General features: G+C 41.1%; 1 protein-coding gene across 2 annotated transcripts in view; it reads right to left on the reverse strand.

The window, feature by feature from the left end:
• The window catches only part of TLE1 (transducin like enhancer of split 1), a 115982-nt gene that overhangs the window by 16484 nt on the left and 79252 nt on the right, over positions 1-20246 (reverse strand). For both annotated transcript variants that reach the window (XM_015410358.1, XM_015410357.1), the window contains exons 14-16: positions 17501-17577; positions 10903-11152; positions 8865-9112 (exon numbers count right to left, since the gene is read on the reverse strand). In XM_015410358.1, coding sequence (XP_015265844.1) covers positions 8865-9112; positions 10903-11152; positions 17501-17577 — 575 coding nt within the window. The remainder of the gene's footprint in view (positions 1-8864; positions 9113-10902; positions 11153-17500; positions 17578-20246) is intronic.

Raw genomic sequence — 20246 nt, forward strand, 5'->3', positions numbered from 1 at the left:
ACATCTGCTCCCTCTTTCGGTCTCAGACTCTGGCTGCCTGGCTTTGTTTTAAACTTTCTCTGCTGGGCCGCCATCTTTCCTGTTTTGTTTACAGTTTCTACCACTTTCACCCAACGACTTCACGATTCAGATAAGTCTCTCAAAACACTTTCGGTTTACTTCCTCCCCTTTCCCCCTTCGTGTCTTAACTGCTCATTCGCAAAAGAGGTGTCCCTCTTTGCAATCTCTGTTTCCAATCGCGGGGGGGGGGGAATCACTTTTCAAACTACTCCGTTTTATTCAGAACTCACATTCATTGTCGGTCAGTTTCTCTGACCACACTCGGTTTTCGCCATTCCGCTCGATCTCTGGCGCTTGTCCCGGTCAGTCCAGCGTGTGCCCAAAGGCCACTCAGCAACTGGACTGTCGGGGCGGAGGGGAGCCTCAATTCTCCGGCATTACGTTGTCGAAGAGGTTACCCCTCAAAAGCCCCCTGGCCTAGAGCCTATCACAAAGGCTCCGCGGGGGTGTCACTTGAGGTGGCACCCCTCCAGGCTGCTGGCGTGCGAATCGCCCTTCCCCATTGTGGGAAGAGTGTCCGCCATCGATGTTCCATAGACTGGCCCCAGAAGTTGGGATGTTTTTGATGGTCTGGTCTTTACATGGAAATAGCAGTCTAGCATTACAAACCATACACATGGGTATAACTGAGGAAAGACTTCAGGAACAGATAACATCTTGAACTTTTTTACTAATAGAAACTTATTCAGGCCTCTTAGGTCTAGGACCGGTCTCATTCCCCACTCCCACATCCTTTCTTTTTAACCACAAAGTATCTGAGGTAAACCTCAAGTACTGGTCTTCTGCCAGGACTGTTACAATTGTTTTCTTACTGAGGAGGGTGTCAGCATCTACAAAGAGTTCTGGGGAAGGAAAAGGCAGGTTGGGTGATGGGGGTGACTAGGTTGGAAGAGAGGTAAAATCTATGGCATATCCATTTGTCATGATGCTGAGTACCCATTAGTCTTGGGAGACATCCTGCCAAATGAGTTGACAGGGACTCAGTTCTTGGTGAACTGGGTGTAGGCTGTAGTTGTCAAAAGCCTTACATAGCCGGTTGGAGGGGCTCTGGAGACTGAGATCTGGCTTTGCCCCTCAGAGTAGGGAACCTTTGCTTCTGTTGGCCAGGGGATTAACTGGTGGGCATATAAGAAGGCCTGTTATATATAAGCAGTTTCCTCTGAAACCAGTAGTATGGGGCCTAGATTTAGAGCAGAAGTTGTACAGGGAATCAGCCGTAAAGTCTTAGCATTAAGCTTGTCCTTACTCATTTTGATGAGTGTCTCTTTAGTGTTAGCACTAAAGACATCCATACCTTTAAAGGGTAGTCTCCGGTTCTGTCATGGGTTTCTTGGGGGAGCACAGTGAACCTCAGCCAGGCGTGTCAACACAGTGTGATTTCTGATGCAAGGCTGCACAGTCAGCTGAGAGCTTTGCCAAAGGGAGCTGGTGTTTGGACAGCTTTGATGCCTCTAAGGCTGAAGTTTTGCCAGGTTGTGTTTGTCATCAGGTAACATCTCTAGGTAAAGTGCAATAACATCCCATAGGAAGAGCTGATAGCAGGCCATGATGCATTGATACTTGGTGATTTTGAAGCCAAGGGCAGAGGAAGCATTGAATTTTCTTCCTACCCGGTCTAGTTTACTGACTTTATCAATAGAGACTGAATGCCCCTATTCTTCCCTTGTATGTGGACTACAATCAAGGAATTATCTATGAGGTGTTGGAAGAGGAAAGAGCATCCTTCCTAATTGGATCTGTATTGATTCTCAATAAGCATAGCGGAAGGTGGCACGGATGCCAGGCATAACCAAGGTACAGATGTGATTTTCAGTATGGTGTCCATTATGGGAAAGGCAACAGGTCCCATGTTTCCCAAATCCGTAACTCTAAATACTGGGTTCATGGCCCTCAGAGATGTGCAGGGGACATCAATTTCAAGGGACTGAGTCATATGGATGAGTTGTTTGTTGTATTATGCACAGATCCCCTGTCTGAGAGTATAGATGGTTCTGACATAGCATCATCAGGTGAGGTTTCAGAGGCATAGTCTGTCTCTTTGTCCTCATAAGCAGGTTGATCATATTCAAAGGCCATCTCACCAAGAGATTGTGCTTCCTCATGTGGATCTGGATCAACTCGAAAATAGCAGCCTGTTTCTTCTTGATCAGAACCAAAAGGAGCATATGGATCTCAGCCTTGGTTATAATAGTAACAGTGGAGATCTTGGTACTGATATCAAGATGGCATTAAATACAAATCCATCAGAGCTGACTGGGGTGGTGGATCTGAACAGTAAGATGGGGGGGGGGTGTTCACTTAATGACATGGAATTGGGGGTTTTGAGTCCTGTACTTTACCTTCCAAGATGGAGTGGTATGAGAACAGGGAGCAACCTGACTGTCTCCCTGACTGTTTCCAAGGATAGTTTGTGAGGAACCAAATCTTTAGGGTGAGGATAGGTAGGGCTAGACAATGACTTTCACTTGGGATGCTTCTCTGGGTGTTTGTGTTGAACCTTTTTAGGGTGGTGGATCTAGATAGATACACTCCAGGAATACAGGGGCAGAGCCTATAGTCTTTCCTGTATTTTTTGCTAGGCCTGAGGTCGTCAGGTTTAGTCTTGGAGACACTGGAACCAAAGATGCTCAGATCCATCTGTTGGTGTTTGAGGACAGTGTTTTGCTTGGATTTTTCTCCTGAGCAGCACCAGATCAAACTCTTTCTTTCTTTCTTTCTTTCTTTCTTTCTTTCTTTCTTTCTTTCTTTCTTTCTTTCTTTCTTTCTTTCTTTCTTTCTATGCCCCCTGAAGGGGATTTTTTATTTGCATTTTCTATAAACTACAAAAACTACAACTAAAAGTTGGAAGGGGGAGGGAAACTAAAACCCTAACACTATAGCTATGGGAAATGGAAAGAGGACAAACTAATACATGAAGACTACTTGATGGGGAAAGGAAGCTACTATTTTAAACTATTTCATCTATTGGATTTGGGGAAAGGAAAGCTAATACATATCACGATCTAATTAGCTAAAAATAAGGCTTATTAACCTAATGTTACAAGTTTGGTATACGGGTTGGTTCATTACAGTATTACTTTAAGAATATGCATTTAATAGCTTAACACAAATTCTGCCTTTAAGAACTGTTGTTCTTGTTCTAGAGTCTTTTCTTCCTACGTTTCTTCATTTTCTTGAGTTTGGGGGCAGCTGCTTCTTTCTCCGATTCCGATGATTCTAGAGATGATGATGAAGAAGGAGATTGTATTTATACCCCGCCCTTCACTTGGAGACTCAGAGCGGCTTACAAACTCCTTTCCCTTTCCCTCCCCACAACAGACACCCTGTGAGGTGGGTGGGGCTGAGAGAACTATGACACAAATTGCTCTTTTTGAAGGACAGCTGTGTCAGAGCTTGTGACTGACCCAAGGTCACATCAGCAGGTGCAAGTGGAGGAGTGGGGAATCAAACCCAGTTCTCCCAGATTAGAGTCCGCACACTTAACCACTACACCAAACTGGCTCTAATGTGGAAGTAGTGCTTTTTGAATCCTGTGAGTAGGATTCTTCCTCCTCCTCCTGATCTGGTTTTGAGTTCTTTTCTTTCTTCTTATATTTTGAGTTGAACATTTGGTCCATAAATTTTTCCGCTTTTCGAAAAGAATCAATTTTGTATTTTTTTATCCAGATAACTGAAGCTCAGTTCTTCTGGGAATAACCATCTGTATGGTACTCCCCCCCCCTTTTTTACAGAGTGAGAGTAAGCATCCTGTATACTTTCCTCTGTTTTCTGACTTCAAAGGGAATGTCTTTTAGTATTTTTATCTCTTCATTCTTAATTTTTAAGGGTTCCCCCATTGTAAATTTTAACACCAGTTCTCTGGTAGATCATTTTGTGAATTTTAAATAGGTTTCCCCTGGGAGTTTATTTTTCTTTATAAAATCTGGTCCTGTAGGCTACATCCATCTCTTTCAATAGGTCTTCCTATTTGTAATCCATTAATGGAGCCAAGGCCTCCGCCAAAAGTTCTTTTAAGTCCTTGTTCTTCTCTTCAGGGATCCCATGGAAGCATAAAACATATGTAGATCTTTCCAGCTGGAGCTGTATTAATTGTGTTTTATCGGAGGATCTTTCTTTCTCTGCTTCATCTACTCTCTTGTTGATACTCTGTCTGTTTTTCCATTTTTTTCAATGTTTTCTCAGTTACTGAGGTTTTTTTATCCATTTGATTCAGTTGTTTTTGAACACTGTCCAGTTTGGCGTTGAGGTTAGTCATCTGTTCCATTAGGGGGCATAGTACATTTGCTAACAGTGAAGAAAAGTCTGTAGTTACATCCTGGTTCTTAGAGGGAGTCGTTGGTATGTTATTTCCGATCACCAGTTTTTTCTCCGGCACCCTCTGTCCTCTCCCAGCCATAATATCAACAAGAAGTAAGTTTTCCAAAACAAGGCAAAAGTTATACGAGTTAAATCCGCTTTATATATACTGGCATTTTTTGCATTCGCTTAACTTCTTATGTGCTTATTTTAGCTTTAAGTCTTTTTATTTCCAATTTAAAACTGCTTTTAAATCTTTTTCAAAAAGAGGGTAGGATGGGCTTGAGCCCTCTCCCTCCACACTTCAAACTTAGGCACTTCCAATTACTACCAAGGTCCGTTCGCTTTTTCACCTGAGATTGCTTAACTCACAGTTTGGAGACCTGGAGATCTTTTGGAAGCATTTTAAAGTTTTGATCGTTGTCGCTTGCTCCGGCAGTTGCATCTAAGCACCATATTGGCTCCACGGCGATGGTACCTTTCGGGGATAAGGTGAGCCTCAATTCCTTGGCCGTCACCTTGGAAGAGGCTTTCCTCAGCTCCCCAGAGACCCCGGGGAGATCTGAGACGAACTCGGACCACTCCCGTCAGCCGGGTCTTGGCACATCCCCATCAGAACAAGATGGGATGTGTCCGAGTGGCGAAACGCTTAAACCGGAAGTCCCAGATAAAACCTTTTCCTGGAGCAAAGCTTTTAGGCAAGAAGCTCTATCATGTCTTCCCTTGGGAGTGAACTGGCAACAAACAGAGCTCTTCACCAAGGCATAAAAGGCATTTCTCATGGTCATCTGTGTGGGAGATTTTTGACCCACATTTTTTGAAGAGTGCTTTTTGTGCCATTTTCTGGGTCCTATGCTCAGTGTAGGCAGAGGAACTGAGGTAGAATTATTGAAAGTCTGTACTCATTGAAGAAGAAACAGAGCTTCTACTAACAAACCTCTCTCAACAGTGGCAGAGAGAGAACTGAGATAAGGGTACTCTGACCCCCCCTAGGTCATGCTGCAAAAGGCAGGAAACAGCATGGAGAAGGGAGCCTGAGTGGCCTTGGTGTTGGGTTTTTGTTTTGTTTTTTTTAAGCATCAAATAGCTCTCCACAGTAGGCCTATGTGTGTACAGTACCCATGTGTGACTGCACAGGTCCCGCAAAGATCAAAATTGAGCTTTCAGGAAGCAGAATCCTGCATCCAAGAATGCATTCTAAAGTCTTCTGGGCTATCATGGAATCATTGTAGACATGTGCAGACAGTATGGAATATAGTCAAGATTCATCCAACCACATAGTTCTTCCTATAGAACAGCATTTCTGTTTGCAGAAAGAGGGAGCAAATATCTGCAAATTCCACCCTGTTTGTTTGATCCACCCTTTTGTTCCAGGCAGCTAAAAAACCTGAGGGGAAAAAGTGTGGGTGTAGTGGGCTACAGCAGGATGGGAAAGTCCTGCTCCATAAAGTCTGAAAATGACAAGATACATGCAATTCAGTGTTAAAACACAGCAAATCCCAGTAAGCTAACAGAAGACAGGAGCTGAAGCAGCAAGCAAGCAAGGAAAGAACATTTACAGACTACCTAACCAAGTACAGAGAAAACATGAGAGGAAATGTTTGTCATTGGACACTTGTATCCATCTTGACCTGCTAGTTACTGAACACACCAGTTGACTACTTATCAGATGCAATCATAACCTTTAATTCTGCGAAAAGAATCAATTTTGTATTTTTTTATCCAGATAACTGAAGCTCAGTTCTTCTGGGAATAACCATCTGTATGGTACTCCCCCCCCCTTTTTTACAGAGTGAGAGTAAGCATCCTGTATACTTTCCTCTGTTTTCTGACTTCAAAGGGAATGTCTTTTAGTATTTTTATCTCTTCATTCTTAATTTTTAAGGGTTCCCCCATTGTAAATTTTAACACCAGTTCTCTGGTAGATCATTTTGTGAATTTTAAATAGGTTTCCCCTGGGAGTTTATTTTTCTTTATAAAATCTGGTCCTGTAGGCTACATCCATCTCTTTCAATAGGTCTTCCTATTTGTAATCCATTAATGGAGCCAAGGCCTCCGCCAAAAGTTCTTTTAAGTCCTTGTTCTTCTCTTCAGGGATCCCATGGAAGCATAAAACATATGTAGATCTTTCCAGCTGGAGCTGTATTAATTGTGTTTTATCGGAGGATCTTTCTTTCTCTGCTTCATCTACTCTCTTGTTGATACTCTGTCTGTTTTTCCATTTTTTTCAATGTTTTCTCAGTTACTGAGGTTTTTTTATCCATTTGATTCAGTTGTTTTTGAACACTGTCCAGTTTGGCGTTGAGGTTAGTCATCTGTTCCATTAGGGGGCATAGTACATTTGCTAACAGTGAAGAAAAGTCTGTAGTTACATCCTGGTTCTTAGAGGGAGTCGTTGGTATGTTATTTCCGATCACCAGTTTTTTCTCCGGCACCCTCTGTCCTCTCCCAGCCATAATATCAACAAGAAGTAAGTTTTCCAAAACAAGGCAAAAGTTATACGAGTTAAATCCGCTTTATATATACTGGCATTTTTTGCATTCGCTTAACTTCTTATGTGCTTATTTTAGCTTTAAGTCTTTTTATTTCCAATTTAAAACTGCTTTTAAATCTTTTTCAAAAAGAGGGGAGGAGGTGCTTGATCCCTCTCCCTCCACACTTCAAACTTAGGCACTTCCAATTACTACCAAGGTCCGTTCGCTTTTTCACCTGAGATTGCTTAACTCACAGTTTGGAGACCTGGAGATCTTTTGGAAGCATTTTAAAGTTTTGATCGTTGTCGCTTGCTCCGGCAGTTGCATCTAAGCACCATATTGGCTCCACGGCGATGGTACCTTTCGGGGATAAGGTGAGCCTCAATTCCTTGGCCGTCACCTTGGAAGAGGCTTTCCTCAGCTCCCCAGAGACCCCGGGGAGATCTGAGACGAACTCGGACCACTCCCGTCAGCCGGGTCTTGGCACATCCCCATCAGAACAAGATGGGATGTGTCCGAGTGGCGAAACGCTTAAACCGGAAGTCCCAGATAAAACCTTTTCCTGGAGCAAAGCTTTTAGGCAAGAAGCTCTATCATGTCTTCCCTTGGGAGTGAACTGGCAACAAACAGAGCTCTTCACCAAGGCATAAAAGGCATTTCTCATGGTCATCTGTGTGGGAGATTTTTGACCCACATTTTTTGAAGAGTGCTTTTTGTGCCATTTTCTGGGTCCTATGCTCAGTGTAGGCAGAGGAACTGAGGTAGAATTATTGAAAGTCTGTACTCATTGAAGAAGAAACAGAGCTTCTACTAACAAACCTCTCTCAACAGTGGCAGAGAGAGAACTGAGATAAGGGTACTCTGACCCCCCCTAGGTCATGCTGCAAAAGGCAGGAAACAGCATGGAGAAGGGAGCCTGAGTGGCCTTGGTGTTGGGTTTTTGTTTTGTTTTTTTTAAGCATCAAATAGCTCTCCACAGTAGGCCTATGTGTGTACAGTACCCATGTGTGACTGCACAGGTCCCGCAAAGATCAAAATTGAGCTTTCAGGAAGCAGAATCCTGCATCCAAGAATGCATTCTAAAGTCTTCTGGGCTATCATGGAATCATTGTAGACATGTGCAGACAGTATGGAATATAGTCAAGATTCATCCAACCACATAGTTCTTCCTATAGAACAGCATTTCTGTTTGCAGAAAGAGGGAGCAAATATCTGCAAATTCCACCCTGTTTGTTTGATCCACCCTTTTGTTCCAGGCAGCTAAAAAACCTGAGGGGAAAAAGTGTGGGTGTAGTGGGCTACAGCAGGATGGGAAAGTCCTGCTCCATAAAGTCTGAAAATGACAAGATACATGCAATTCAGTGTTAAAACACAGCAAATCCCAGTAAGCTAACAGAAGACAGGAGCTGAAGCAGCAAGCAAGCAAGGAAAGAACATTTACAGACTACCTAACCAAGTACAGAGAAAACATGAGAGGAAATGTTTGTCATTGGACACTTGTATCCATCTTGACCTGCTAGTTACTGAACACACCAGTTGACTACTTATCAGATGCAATCATAACCTTTAATTCTGGGATTTCTGAAGCTAGCAAGACAACAGAACTATGTCCTTCATGCCATGAGCAATGCTAGTTGGTCTTTCTGCCTTTCTCAGGCTAGGCTGGGATTTTGATTTCTAGAGCTTTTGTGCAGCTCCCAGGAGAGATAGAAAGGCAGAACCAATTCCAACTTAGATTGACTATAATAGACCTGCATCTAATAGAACAGAAGAGTGCACCATGAACCTGAACCTGACATAAAGTGGGAGGAAGCAAGACATTTGTGCCTTGTGAAGGTGAGGGCATGATATGGACATGGAAAGGACGGTGGTGGCTGAAATATAAAATACAGCCAGAATTTTTAGACCACCCTCCCAGTCAAACATCATTCAGATTTGCACCAGTTCATATAGGTGCTACAGCACTTATCACATGAAGGTATAATAACTCCACACAGCAACTTCACAAAGAAGTTGGCAGAATAACCAACTAACCTGACTAGAGTCTGATTGTGCAGGTCCCACACGGCAATGTTCCCATCACTGCAGCAGGAGAAGCAGACCTTGGAGTCAGGGCTGATTGCTAGAGCATAGCAGGCAGGAGCCGAGGATGTCAGTTCCGCTTTGATACGTGGAGTTGGAGCTGCCAGGTCCCAAATGGATAACGTGCTGGCTTCCCCACCGACAATCAGGGTGCATCCGTCAGGGAGCAATTTACAGGATCGAATATAGTTATCTCTGTTCTGTAGAAATACAAACCACCTCAGTTACACTAATCTTAATACACTGTTTGTAATCATGGACAATAGCATGTTTCATGTGGCATCCAGATTCTAAACACTTGGACTATCCCGAGTTGCAAAGAAGAGAAGCCACTGATAATCCCTGTTGCCTACTGCTCACTAGATGGCAGCTGAAGAAATTCACGTCAAGTTCTTCCTTTGAAGTATGGCACTCTACTTGGTTTTCAGGATAACAGATGGTAATTTCTCCCATCTTATTCCCAAATAAGTCTAGCAAAGAGAACCAAAAACAAGATAAGTTTGGTTTTTAAAAGGTGCAATTCATGGCTATTGCAACCAACTCTACATGAATCACTTTGACTAAGCCACTAGGCCTTCATTGATCAGGAGGGGCTCTCTTTAGAGACTTTAATTATTAATCTCTCAAGTTTCATATGGAGACTAATGTTTACTGAAAAACTAAGGAGAAAAAGACATGGGAAACATTCCAGGCCTCAGCTATCACAGGTTTTAGGCTATAAATGCACTGCTTGTCAAAATTCTCACTTTTAATAGCAACATTAGAGTAGTAAAAATTCTGTAGCAGCCAAAAGGATAAAACCAATAACAAATCATGCAGAGCTAGTAAGGGGTAAGCATTTTTTCTCTCTGTTATATTCTCCTTACTGTAGCAGAGAAGAAATTTGTTATTCAAGGAGACTTTGTTCTGACCTCATGGGTAGCAGTAAACAACAGTACATCCTAAAGTTTAAAAAACCTTGGACTACTGTGCCAGAAATACATAATTCATACACATATATTCAGCAAAGATATTTGATATCTAGTAATGGGACATCAGGAGAACAAGCCATAGTAACAGATGCAGTATATGGCTTGGTGTAACACTCCATTAAATACCATCATAAAGATTATTGTTTGTATATGGCTTTATGACTTTGGTACTTTTACAGCAACTGGTTTTTACATCTCCACCATCTTTATCTCACAATTTTAAAAATCATTTACTCTGACACAACAGGGTGTCAGCCAAAGCTCTCTGTAGTAGTGACTTGCCATAACAGATATGGTATCATGATGAAAGCCTGAACTGTTTACAGGTAAACTGGATTTGTTACCCAGCCCATACATGTTGCGACACTAAAGTGGGATGGTAGCATACATAACATGTCATCCACATTTTATTCTCACAACATCCCTGTGCGGTAGATTAGGCTGAGAGTGTATGATTGCCCACAGTTACCCAGCAAGCTGTATGTCAGAAAGGGAATCTGAATCCAGGTCTCCCCACTCTTAGTCCACTACACCACACTGGCTATGGGTACCACACTTAACAGAGTCACTTGCTTGCTGTTGGTCAATTTTGCATTAAATATGAAAATGTCCACATTTTACTGACAGGCAATTCAATGCCTATTAAGGAACTAAACACATGATTCTACTACCGTTCTATTATTATTCTACAACTTTCACACTCTTCAAAAAATTAAATATAAAAGACTTTCATGGAACATGCCATGTTTGGCAAAAAAATGTGGACAAGGTGAAAGGGCTGAGAATAACTATTAGAATTGTTTCACCAAACCAAAAAGAAGGAAATGGTGTCTTATAAAATTTTTGCAATAGATAAGAGCAGAAATTCAGTCCATCTGCCATTGCCCCTGTAAGACTAATATAAATGCTGTTAGTCTTTGAGGTGCCACTGGACTTGTTTTGTAGTAGAAGCTTGACCAAATTTCTGCACTGGATGCCCAAGGAAAACCTCATGACGCATGAGGGTCATATTCACCTACCAGGCAGTCCAGCTGAGAAACAGGACTCTTGTTACCAGGCTGGCTGATATCCCAGACTTTGACGCATCCCTTCCCGCCAGTATATACATGTCTTGTTGGGTTGCTGATAGTAACTGCACAAACCACTTCACCATGATTCAAGGTGTTGATTTGGCGAGCATGGCGAGGTATTCCTGGTCCAATGAGTGCATCAGGAGGGAAAGGTACTGGTTGCATCTGACCATCTGCAGTGACGTGAAAGGAGTAAGCTCTGTTTTGGATGAAAGAAGAGGCGTTTTAAAAATTCACAAAACAAATGCTTCAGTTACTAAATCGTATATGTGGTCTAATTCATACACTGAGTTGGAACCCATGTGATGTTGCCAGTGACGGAAAGGTTTCTGCCAACTTTCTTGCCTACCCTCTTGTGCTGCATCCCCAACCCCCTCATGCTGTTCCACGGAGGCGGCTGTTTCCTTGCAGCAGCATTTTGTGGAGGAGCATTTTTGGGATGCAGCAAGAGCAGAGAGGTGGAAAAATTGCTCTGTGCAATCAAAGTCATTATGAGCAGCAGTACAGAAATGCCATGGAGAAGTTGCCTCCATCTGAAGAAAGCTAATAATCTGTTTAGAGACATAGTTAATTGTCACAGCAGCACTATCAGCCTTCAGGCCTGATTCTAGGGAAGTAATCATGTCACCAGTTCTGCTCAAGTGATTCATTTCCTTCAAAGGCAACCAGTACTGTATAAACTGACTCTTAATGAAAATAAATCAACACATGGAAATGCTAATGACAGGAGTGGTGACAAATTACAGTACAAAATATTGTGGGCTTGGTAAAATTACATAACTGAAAGTATTTTTAAAACTTCTATATTCTACAAATCTGCATAAAATTGAAGAATAATTATCACCAAACCCTACAGCCTAAAGGCTAAACTTTTTATTTTTAGAGAAATACAAACACAGAGTCATTTGTAGCCACTCAGGGCCTCTGAACAATGGCCAGTAACAGTCAAAGTGCTGGGAGCATCAGAAGAATCTTTCATTTGGAAGAATTTTGATTAATAAAACTAGAATCAATACAAAACATCTTATTTGAATTCCTGTAAATTCTGTTTTTAAATTCACACCTGACAACTGACAGCGCTACATACAACTGAACAAGGATACACACCTGTGTTTATCTGGAGATACGACCCCATGACTCCCAGTAAGTATATGGCTGTTCCTTGTGATCACTTTACTGAAGGAATGGTTTTACACATAAGTCAATTCTTAAAGAGAAATTTGGGCCATTTATGGTTCAGCACTCACTTTCCCCTACCCCCAAGTTTCCAGTAATTTAGATCTGATGTTAAAAACCTGCTGAATTATCTTGGGGCATATATCCATATTATGGGGAGACACAGGAATCAATGCAGTTATTTGATTCAAAGTCCCAAAGACATCCAAAGAGGAATTTTAAAAGAAATAGAAACAGAGTCAAATATAATACTGTCCCCTGTCTCCTGTACTGTATTTTCACTTAACCACCTTTCTCTCATTTGCTAGATTATCTCTGTAGGAAATTGATTCTGTAATTTAGTTAATTAGTTTGCTCTTCCTGCCTTTTTAACAGAAGAAAACACAGCCAGGTAGCTGTCAGTCCAGACACACAAATACAATTAGCTTTCCTATCAATAACAATGGCTTGGAGCATTTTAATTAGACGATGCTTGTTACTTTAGGTCTTTCTATGTTCTTTGAAAAACCAAAATGGCCACATGCCACGTTGATCATACAAATGTATTTGCCAGAAAGTTGGATTCTCACATATTACTAAAGTCAGATATATCAAAACAATTATAATATACTATTACTAGACCCCAAAACAAAGGTGAAATGTAGGTTTTAGAAGTTTTGATTTGGAAGAGAAAAGACAATTGCAGTGATATGACAAAGCGGTACAAGTTCTCCTTCAGAAGATTGGTTTTCGGGCAGTAGCGCAGCGTTATTGGGTGCATGGTCAGGACTCTCCCTACCAGCCCCGACCTTCTCACTTCTTTGGAGCCTCTTGGGTCCTAGTGACAGCCAGGGCCTTCGCTCAACCTCCTGGAGGGGGGTTGGGTTGCAAGAGACTTGTTCAGGCGACCCCCCAATGGTGGTGAGGGGGCCATGTTTGATCCTGTTTCAACGTGGAAGCAGACAAGGAGCAGTATGGTTCGCCATGTTGCCGAAGTGAACACCCGTTTTAAACTTATGATTTCACAATTCAACATACAACAAAGACAGGACCGTGAGTACACATATACTCTCTTCTGAACTGATGAAACCCTATATTGGCAGACCCCTTAAGGATTATCTCTGAAACAGGAATGTGTGTTCGCGGCTTGGAAAGGAACTAGAGTTAAAGATTTGAAATGGCGATGGCGGGAGAGAAAGTAGAAGCGTCAACAAAAGAATTAGTATCGATAAACCTAGGAAACATGGGAAATGGGTATTTGACTCTAGAGGAATTAAAAAAAAAATTACTAGATGGTGTGCGCCCTGGAAGCCAAAGAAGCTTGTAAGAACTTTATAAAGAAGCTCCAGAATGCAGACTTGGAAGCTAAAAACAAGGAGGAGCAGCTGCGGTATCATTGTAACTCAGAAAGTTGGGAGGCTGAACAAGGCGATGCTTTAGAAAAGGAGACACAAGATACTCTTCCTATATTGTTGGAAAAAGTAAAAAAAAAGGCCTCCAGACAAAATTCTGACTTAAAGACACAAATTCTGTTGAAAGGACAGATAAAAAAGAAGACGCAGAAAAAATATCACCCAGAAATAGAGAAGCCAATTAAAAGCAGTGAGAGGCGTTTTCTAGGGAACAGGAAAAGAGAATATTAGAAACTGAAGATGGAGCTGGCAGACCAAAAAAGACAAAATATGAAAGTCAAATGTTTTGAATATAAAGGAATAAGACACTTAAGTGTGGTCGTTAAGAAGAAGGTGTTAACAAACCAGCAGTGTGTACCATGTGATAGTATGACCCTCTTTGTGTGCATAATACATGAATAAGAAATTTGTTTTTGCGAGGTTTGATCAAGAGTCAGTTATAAGGAAAAGCAGAATTAAGGTCAAATGGTTTTTGAAGGATAACTGCTGAAAAATTTAACAATATTTAGCTGATGGTTAAACTTCTTTTGCTGTTCAACTATGTGATGTGCTATTGACAAGGGCAGTGAAGTTTATAAGGTTAATGTCATAGAAGTGTAACGTAACCTTAAGAAAATTATTAAAGGGTAAGGGAACTGGAGTAATATATTAAATTAAGTTTTATTAATTATGGAAATGGGTTTATGGGGGCAAGCTGGTAGGATATTAATAAAGTATGGTAAATTTTTGGGAGAATAGTTTTTGGAATGACAGAAGCTTAATGAAATGAGAGAGGGAACTCAGTTATGTTGGATCCTTTAATTATAGATTATTTTGGGAGATTTATAATTAGGATAAGTATTGAGACTAAAAAGTAAGATAATATCATTTTTTCTGAAAATACCCTTAATGCTAAGATGAATCTTTAAATTATTTTCATGTCTGAACCATCTGTTATAAATGAGAAATTCTTACGTGGTTAGTGTTGTAAGAATATTATATAATCATGAGCAAAAATATCCAGATAATCCCTACTATCAATCGTAATTAATGTGCACGGAATTTAGGCTTATTAGATAGTCGACTGTCAAAAATACCCCTATTTAACTGGTTACTGTTGAAGAAGTATATTATGTAATTGTGAGGAAAACATTCTAGGGATTGACGTAAGGTTTTGATATGCCAATTATGAGAAATATGTGATGGGATACTATTGAAGAAAAAGTGCTGAACCATTTCGTTGTAATAACCATTTTTGTTTTGTTCCTTTTTCTTTTCCTTTTCTTGGAAAATCAATAAAGAGAAATAAAAAAAAATTCTCCTTCAGACAATTCCCCACTTCTACCACCAGTTTGGAGAATATTAATTTGAAATACCTTTACTTTTTTAGAACTTCTATATACACCACCTTTGTCCCGACATAATCAGGACCCCAAGGCAGATAACAATAATAGATACATAAATACAGAAATGATAATCAAATAAATTAAAACACTTAATTAAAACCATATAATTAAAACAGTTGGCCGACAACCAGTTCAAGCTGCATTTTGAATAATCCTGTTTTATGGCCACACCAATAGGCCCCACAGGTAGGTGCTAGCTTCAACCCTTCTAGGAGACTGTTCAATAAAAGTGGGGCAGCAACAGAAAGCCCATGGCCTGGGCCATCTGAGATCATATCCTTCAGCACAAGGGGACCGTACTGGGTAATGCAAAAGGTAAAAGTTATTCCCTAAACTGAATTACCTGAAAGGGTACAAAAGGTATTTTAATCATCCATAGCCACTGACAACTTGATCTATGTATTAAAACAATACATAGAGTTGGAAAAGCCACATAATTCAATGGGACTTGCCCCTAAGATATGCATAGGACTGCAGCCCAAGTGTGCCAAAAACAAATACATGCAAGAGAGTATATAAAAACAAACAACAAACAGTAGTTCTATAGCAGAAAGGATCATTCTCATGCAAGTAATATCTGAGCATATCAAAGTCACTCTTAGAATTTTAAAGACAGGAAGCCTTTTAACATAGGTTATTAAAAAACTGTTGTGGATCTTGGATTCTGTTAGCATGTTATACAAGTTGTGGTGAAGCAATAAAAAACTGGTTATCCATAGGGAGTTCTTTCAATAGTGGCAGAATGGAAAATGAAAATGTATTCCTAAGAGGCTTATTAATTAAAAACAAAAACAAAACAGCGACTAGTTCTCATTGTTATGAATTTATTCAGAAAGAAGAACTAGTATATATTGTTACACATAGACACATGCACACAATACATTCCAAGAATTGTTGTAGGTCAGAGATAATGTAACAGTAGTCAGCTGAGATGTGAAGATTTTCTGGGAGGGGAAGGGAAATCTCCCCCCTACTAAGCAAAGGATATTCAGCTTGGATGCTGCGTCCCATTTACAAAATAAATTCAATGTGACATCTCGATTTGTGTGCCTGAAAGAAACTAGCTTTCAAACTGAAACTGAAAACTCTCCTGCTGTCAATATGAATCTGCAGCAGACTGCACATTATCTGTACTCCTAAACCAGAAATTTTCAATAGACTTATCTATCAGAGATAAGGAAAGTTGCCATGGGTAACTGAAGGCATCCCGCTGCCTTGGGGTGATCAGGCATAGTGTCAAGTCTAGTTTCAAAGGCAAATAATGAAAGAAGATCAGCTCAGCACCTAGGATTCTCAAAGTTTATCTTGTCTACTTATATAGTACACACAGGCTAAAATAGAGGGAGCTTGCAGCTAAGGGGAGGGAGGAAGCAGAAAAAGAGAATTCCGAGTACTCTGGGGGAAGATTGTTTATAAAGTAAAATTTAAGCAATGAGGGATAGGGAACAATATCCATGGGACATAGAGCCTTTCAAGACACAGGTGTCCCTGTCTCCTAACTGCCATTGGCTCTGCTTTTGGGTTCCTGAGATTTTTTCAGATAGACACCTTCCCACAACCACACATCCAGAACACTACTTTTTAAAAATAATGAATATTAGCAAAATGTGTAAACCTTCAGGATATCAAAATCCATACCAAGTACTACATTACATTGTCAGCTACAAAAGCACAGCCCAGGGAAGTCCTGTTCTAATGCTTCCAAGTTTGGTGAATTGCTGGAGCAATCTACCACACACTATGAAAATGTACCATGCAAGTGAAGAACTTGGTGTGGACTTCTATGTCTTGGTTTTCAATCCAGCTCTTAATGCTACAAAAATGGGCTTGAAGATATGTAATATCTGATCTAATTTCATACATCAGAAGAATAGCTGAGCAGGCCTTCCATGGCTAAGGTTTCAGGGACATCACATTTTGCCCTTCCCTAAGAATAGCAGAAAGGGAATTATGAAATGAACCAGCCTGAGTTTTAGAAACGAGCACACACACACACACACACACACACACACACACACACACAAATAAGCAATAAACTACAACAGTCTACCCACAGTTGCTGCTTACAGGTAGTCTTGGAACTAGGATGAGTTACTTCCTGGTACAGTAACAAAGACATATAGGGTCAACAGTACTGTGCCCAAGCCCATTTATGCTTTTGGGAACTAAAAAATAAACATGCTTCAGGCCATCCTAAAATCAGAAGCAGAGATTTCTCCCACTACCTCCACTAGGGTAGTTTCTTCCATCAAAGTTCTATTTTCTACTCCTCCTCACACTTCTGGGGAGGAAAGATGGGAACAGATCTTGGGCTAAATAGGAAAGGTGGTTTGGAAGTACTTTAAAATAAATAAATCTTGCCAATAGCTTCTTATTATTAGCAACTAATGGTAAATGCTACAGATAAGAGTAATATAAAAATACTAAGCTTCCATAGTGGTAATGTTATTTAAATCACCACCTTATCAGTAGAAAACTGTCACATCTCTGGAAAAACTCAACATACCATTACCTCTGGATTTCTAAACTGATGATATAAGGTAAACAAATGAGCTCTGGTTAGTTCAAACTACAACCATGTCAGAAGTTACTTACGGTTTTCCTCCAGGGATTCCAGCCAGATTTGGGGGGATTCCAGGTACTCTCATATGAGGAGGAGGGTCAAATCCAACCTGAAAATGAACAGATGAATACATTTTGTGATTCAGGATGAAGTCCCACCCTCTCCAGCTTCCTTCATTGGCCATATTAATATAAATGTGCATACAAAGTACTGTTCAAGAACCAGTTTAAGATGTGATGCTGTTCATATATACAGGATTATGACAGCTGGGAATAAACCTTATATTATTCTGAATAATTTATTCATTAGCATACACTTAACATCTTGCTTTAAAAGCCAATTAAAATGAACTCCAAGTTCTAATAGAATGTAAGGATGCACCATTCTTTTGTGGTAGACAGATCACGAGTAGAAGATACAGATGTATATGTGATATTCTACATGGAGTGCAGGGCAGAAGGTTCTTCAAAAGCCCAAGGCTGAATCTCAAACCATGTACAGCCTATAGGCCAGGTAAAAGAGTGACTTAAACATGTGAGTAAAGAGTTTTCAGGCACAATCCACCAGAAACTGCCACTACCTAAGAGCCACGGAAATAAATGGACATCAATCCAGCTCCCTGTCACTTCTATTTGTTTCACTAGTTTGAGTCAAATATTAAAAGTGCTGTTTCTTTCCTTTAAAAATAAATTATACCTGCAATATAAAGGCCAGAGCATTCTGCCTGGAAAAAAATTATAGCATAGATTACTCTCTTGATCTCAGGAGGGCTATTTATTTGCACATACAACAAGTATAGAAAACTAGAGCAATAAAGTTAGAATGGGATCCCCCATACTTTGAGCCTATGGACAACCTTGGAATTCTTACACAGGGGGCTCGATGCAACATCATGGCTGCCGCAGGAGGCAGAGTAAGCTACAAAATGGTCAGCATAGGAGAAAGACACACAGGAAGTCCAAGTGCAGGGGCAAGAGTAATTTTAAAAAATACACTGGGAAAGAGGAGTGAGAGGAGAAAAAAACAGGACTGTGGTGGCAGCTACTGCTGCAACATTATTTTAATATACACAACTAATCAGGTTTCCAGTGGTCAATCAGTAGCCCTGCTGAACAAAAACCCAACTTGGCTTCACCGATTTTCTGAAAACACTTGGCATGTGCCAAGAAAAGGGTCAGTGGGCCCCATGTGGCCCTTAGGTGCTAAGTTGAGGACCCCTGAGTTAGACTGATATCCACACTTCTGAGTTGAAGATTGTAGCTATGTTGTTAGGTGGTGTTGACCCTCATGATGAGACTCTTGCAGTGGCAAAGTTTTTGTCTATGGCATGTAATAATGAAGTCTCATGATGTAATTAACAGGGTTGCACTTACTGGTAACTTGTTCATCAAGGATCTTCTGTGCAAGCACACAGGGGGACTGCACATGAACAGGCCTGCTGTGGAGAGGTTTACAAGCTAAAGCCTCTGGGGGGGCATTGAGCACCGGAGCTGGAAGAGGCTGTTCCCATGCAAATGGTCACGTGCTCCGGGGCTCCAGTGCCCCTACCCATAGTCCCCTAGTGCCATCAAAGCCAAGAAAGAGAGCATGCAGTGGGGCCAGAGGGAGGTTATGTTTGCCTGTACAGAATATCCTCGATGAACAATAGCTACAGGTACAACCCTGTTTTCATCATCTATCTTCTGTGCAGTCCCACATGGGGTTTCTAACAAGCCACTCACTGGAGACAGGTAATGCTCTCATCATGATTGGAGAACTGCCTTGCCAACCTGACCTTCTGTTCAGGCTTGCACAAAGGTGTCAGCTGATGACCAAGTTGCAGCACAGCAGATTTCTGACAGTGGAACTCCATTCAGGAATGCAGCTGAAAAAGCCATTGCTCTGGTGGAATGGGCACAGACTCCCAAGGGACAGGGAAGCTAGACCTGGACATAGGAAGCCTTGATTGTAGACACAATCCACCTGGACAGGGTCTGAGACAAGGCCTCTTCCCCCTATTAGGGCCTGTCTTTTTAAAAACTAAGGGTCCTTTTAAAATAAAACAATAAAGCTCTTCTCACATAAAAAGGGCATAGAGCCCTTTCATTTTCTGAATCCGGTGATGTAAAGAACATGAGCAGAACAATTTCTTGAGAGAGGTGGAACCTATAGCTCACTTTGGGCAGAAACTGAATGCTAGATGGAAGAACTACCCTTCCAAAGAACACTTATAGAAAAGGTGGGTCCACCTGTAGGGCAGCTGACTCACTGACCCACCTAGCAGAGGTGAATGCCACCAGAAAACAAACTTTCATAGAAAGGTTGGCCACTGAACATGAAGCCAATGGTTCAAAGTGCTAGAACATTAACTGAGACAAAACTACAGAAAGAGACCATTGAGGTACCATACGGTCCCATGGAGAGTACAGGTTGAAAAGGCCCCTCAGAAACATTTTAGACAAATGGTGCAAAAAGGCCAACTTCCCATCAGCTCCCAGGTGATAATAGGAAACAGCCACCAAGTGCGACTTCAGGGAAGAATAAGCCAGTCCTCTAGATTTTAGGGAAAGCAGGAACTCAAATATAACCTACAATGGTGCCCGAGCAGGGGGAGGATGTTTACATTTACACCACTCAGAGAAGCACTTCCATTTAGAAAGGTAAGATCTCCTCTTAGGGGGCTTACAAGAATGTAGGAGAATCTTATTAACCGGTTGGGAGAAAATCAGATCTTGATTTGGAGCCTTGAAGCAGCTAACTTGAGTCATGCAATGTCATGGTGCAATACCTGGCGTATGC

Source organism: Gekko japonicus, unplaced genomic scaffold (assembly GCF_001447785.1).
Source record: "Gekko japonicus isolate JY-2015 unplaced genomic scaffold, Gekko_japonicus_V1.1 scaffold1661, whole genome shotgun sequence".
In the NCBI taxonomy this organism is placed as follows: Eukaryota; Metazoa; Chordata; class Lepidosauria; order Squamata; family Gekkonidae; genus Gekko; species Gekko japonicus.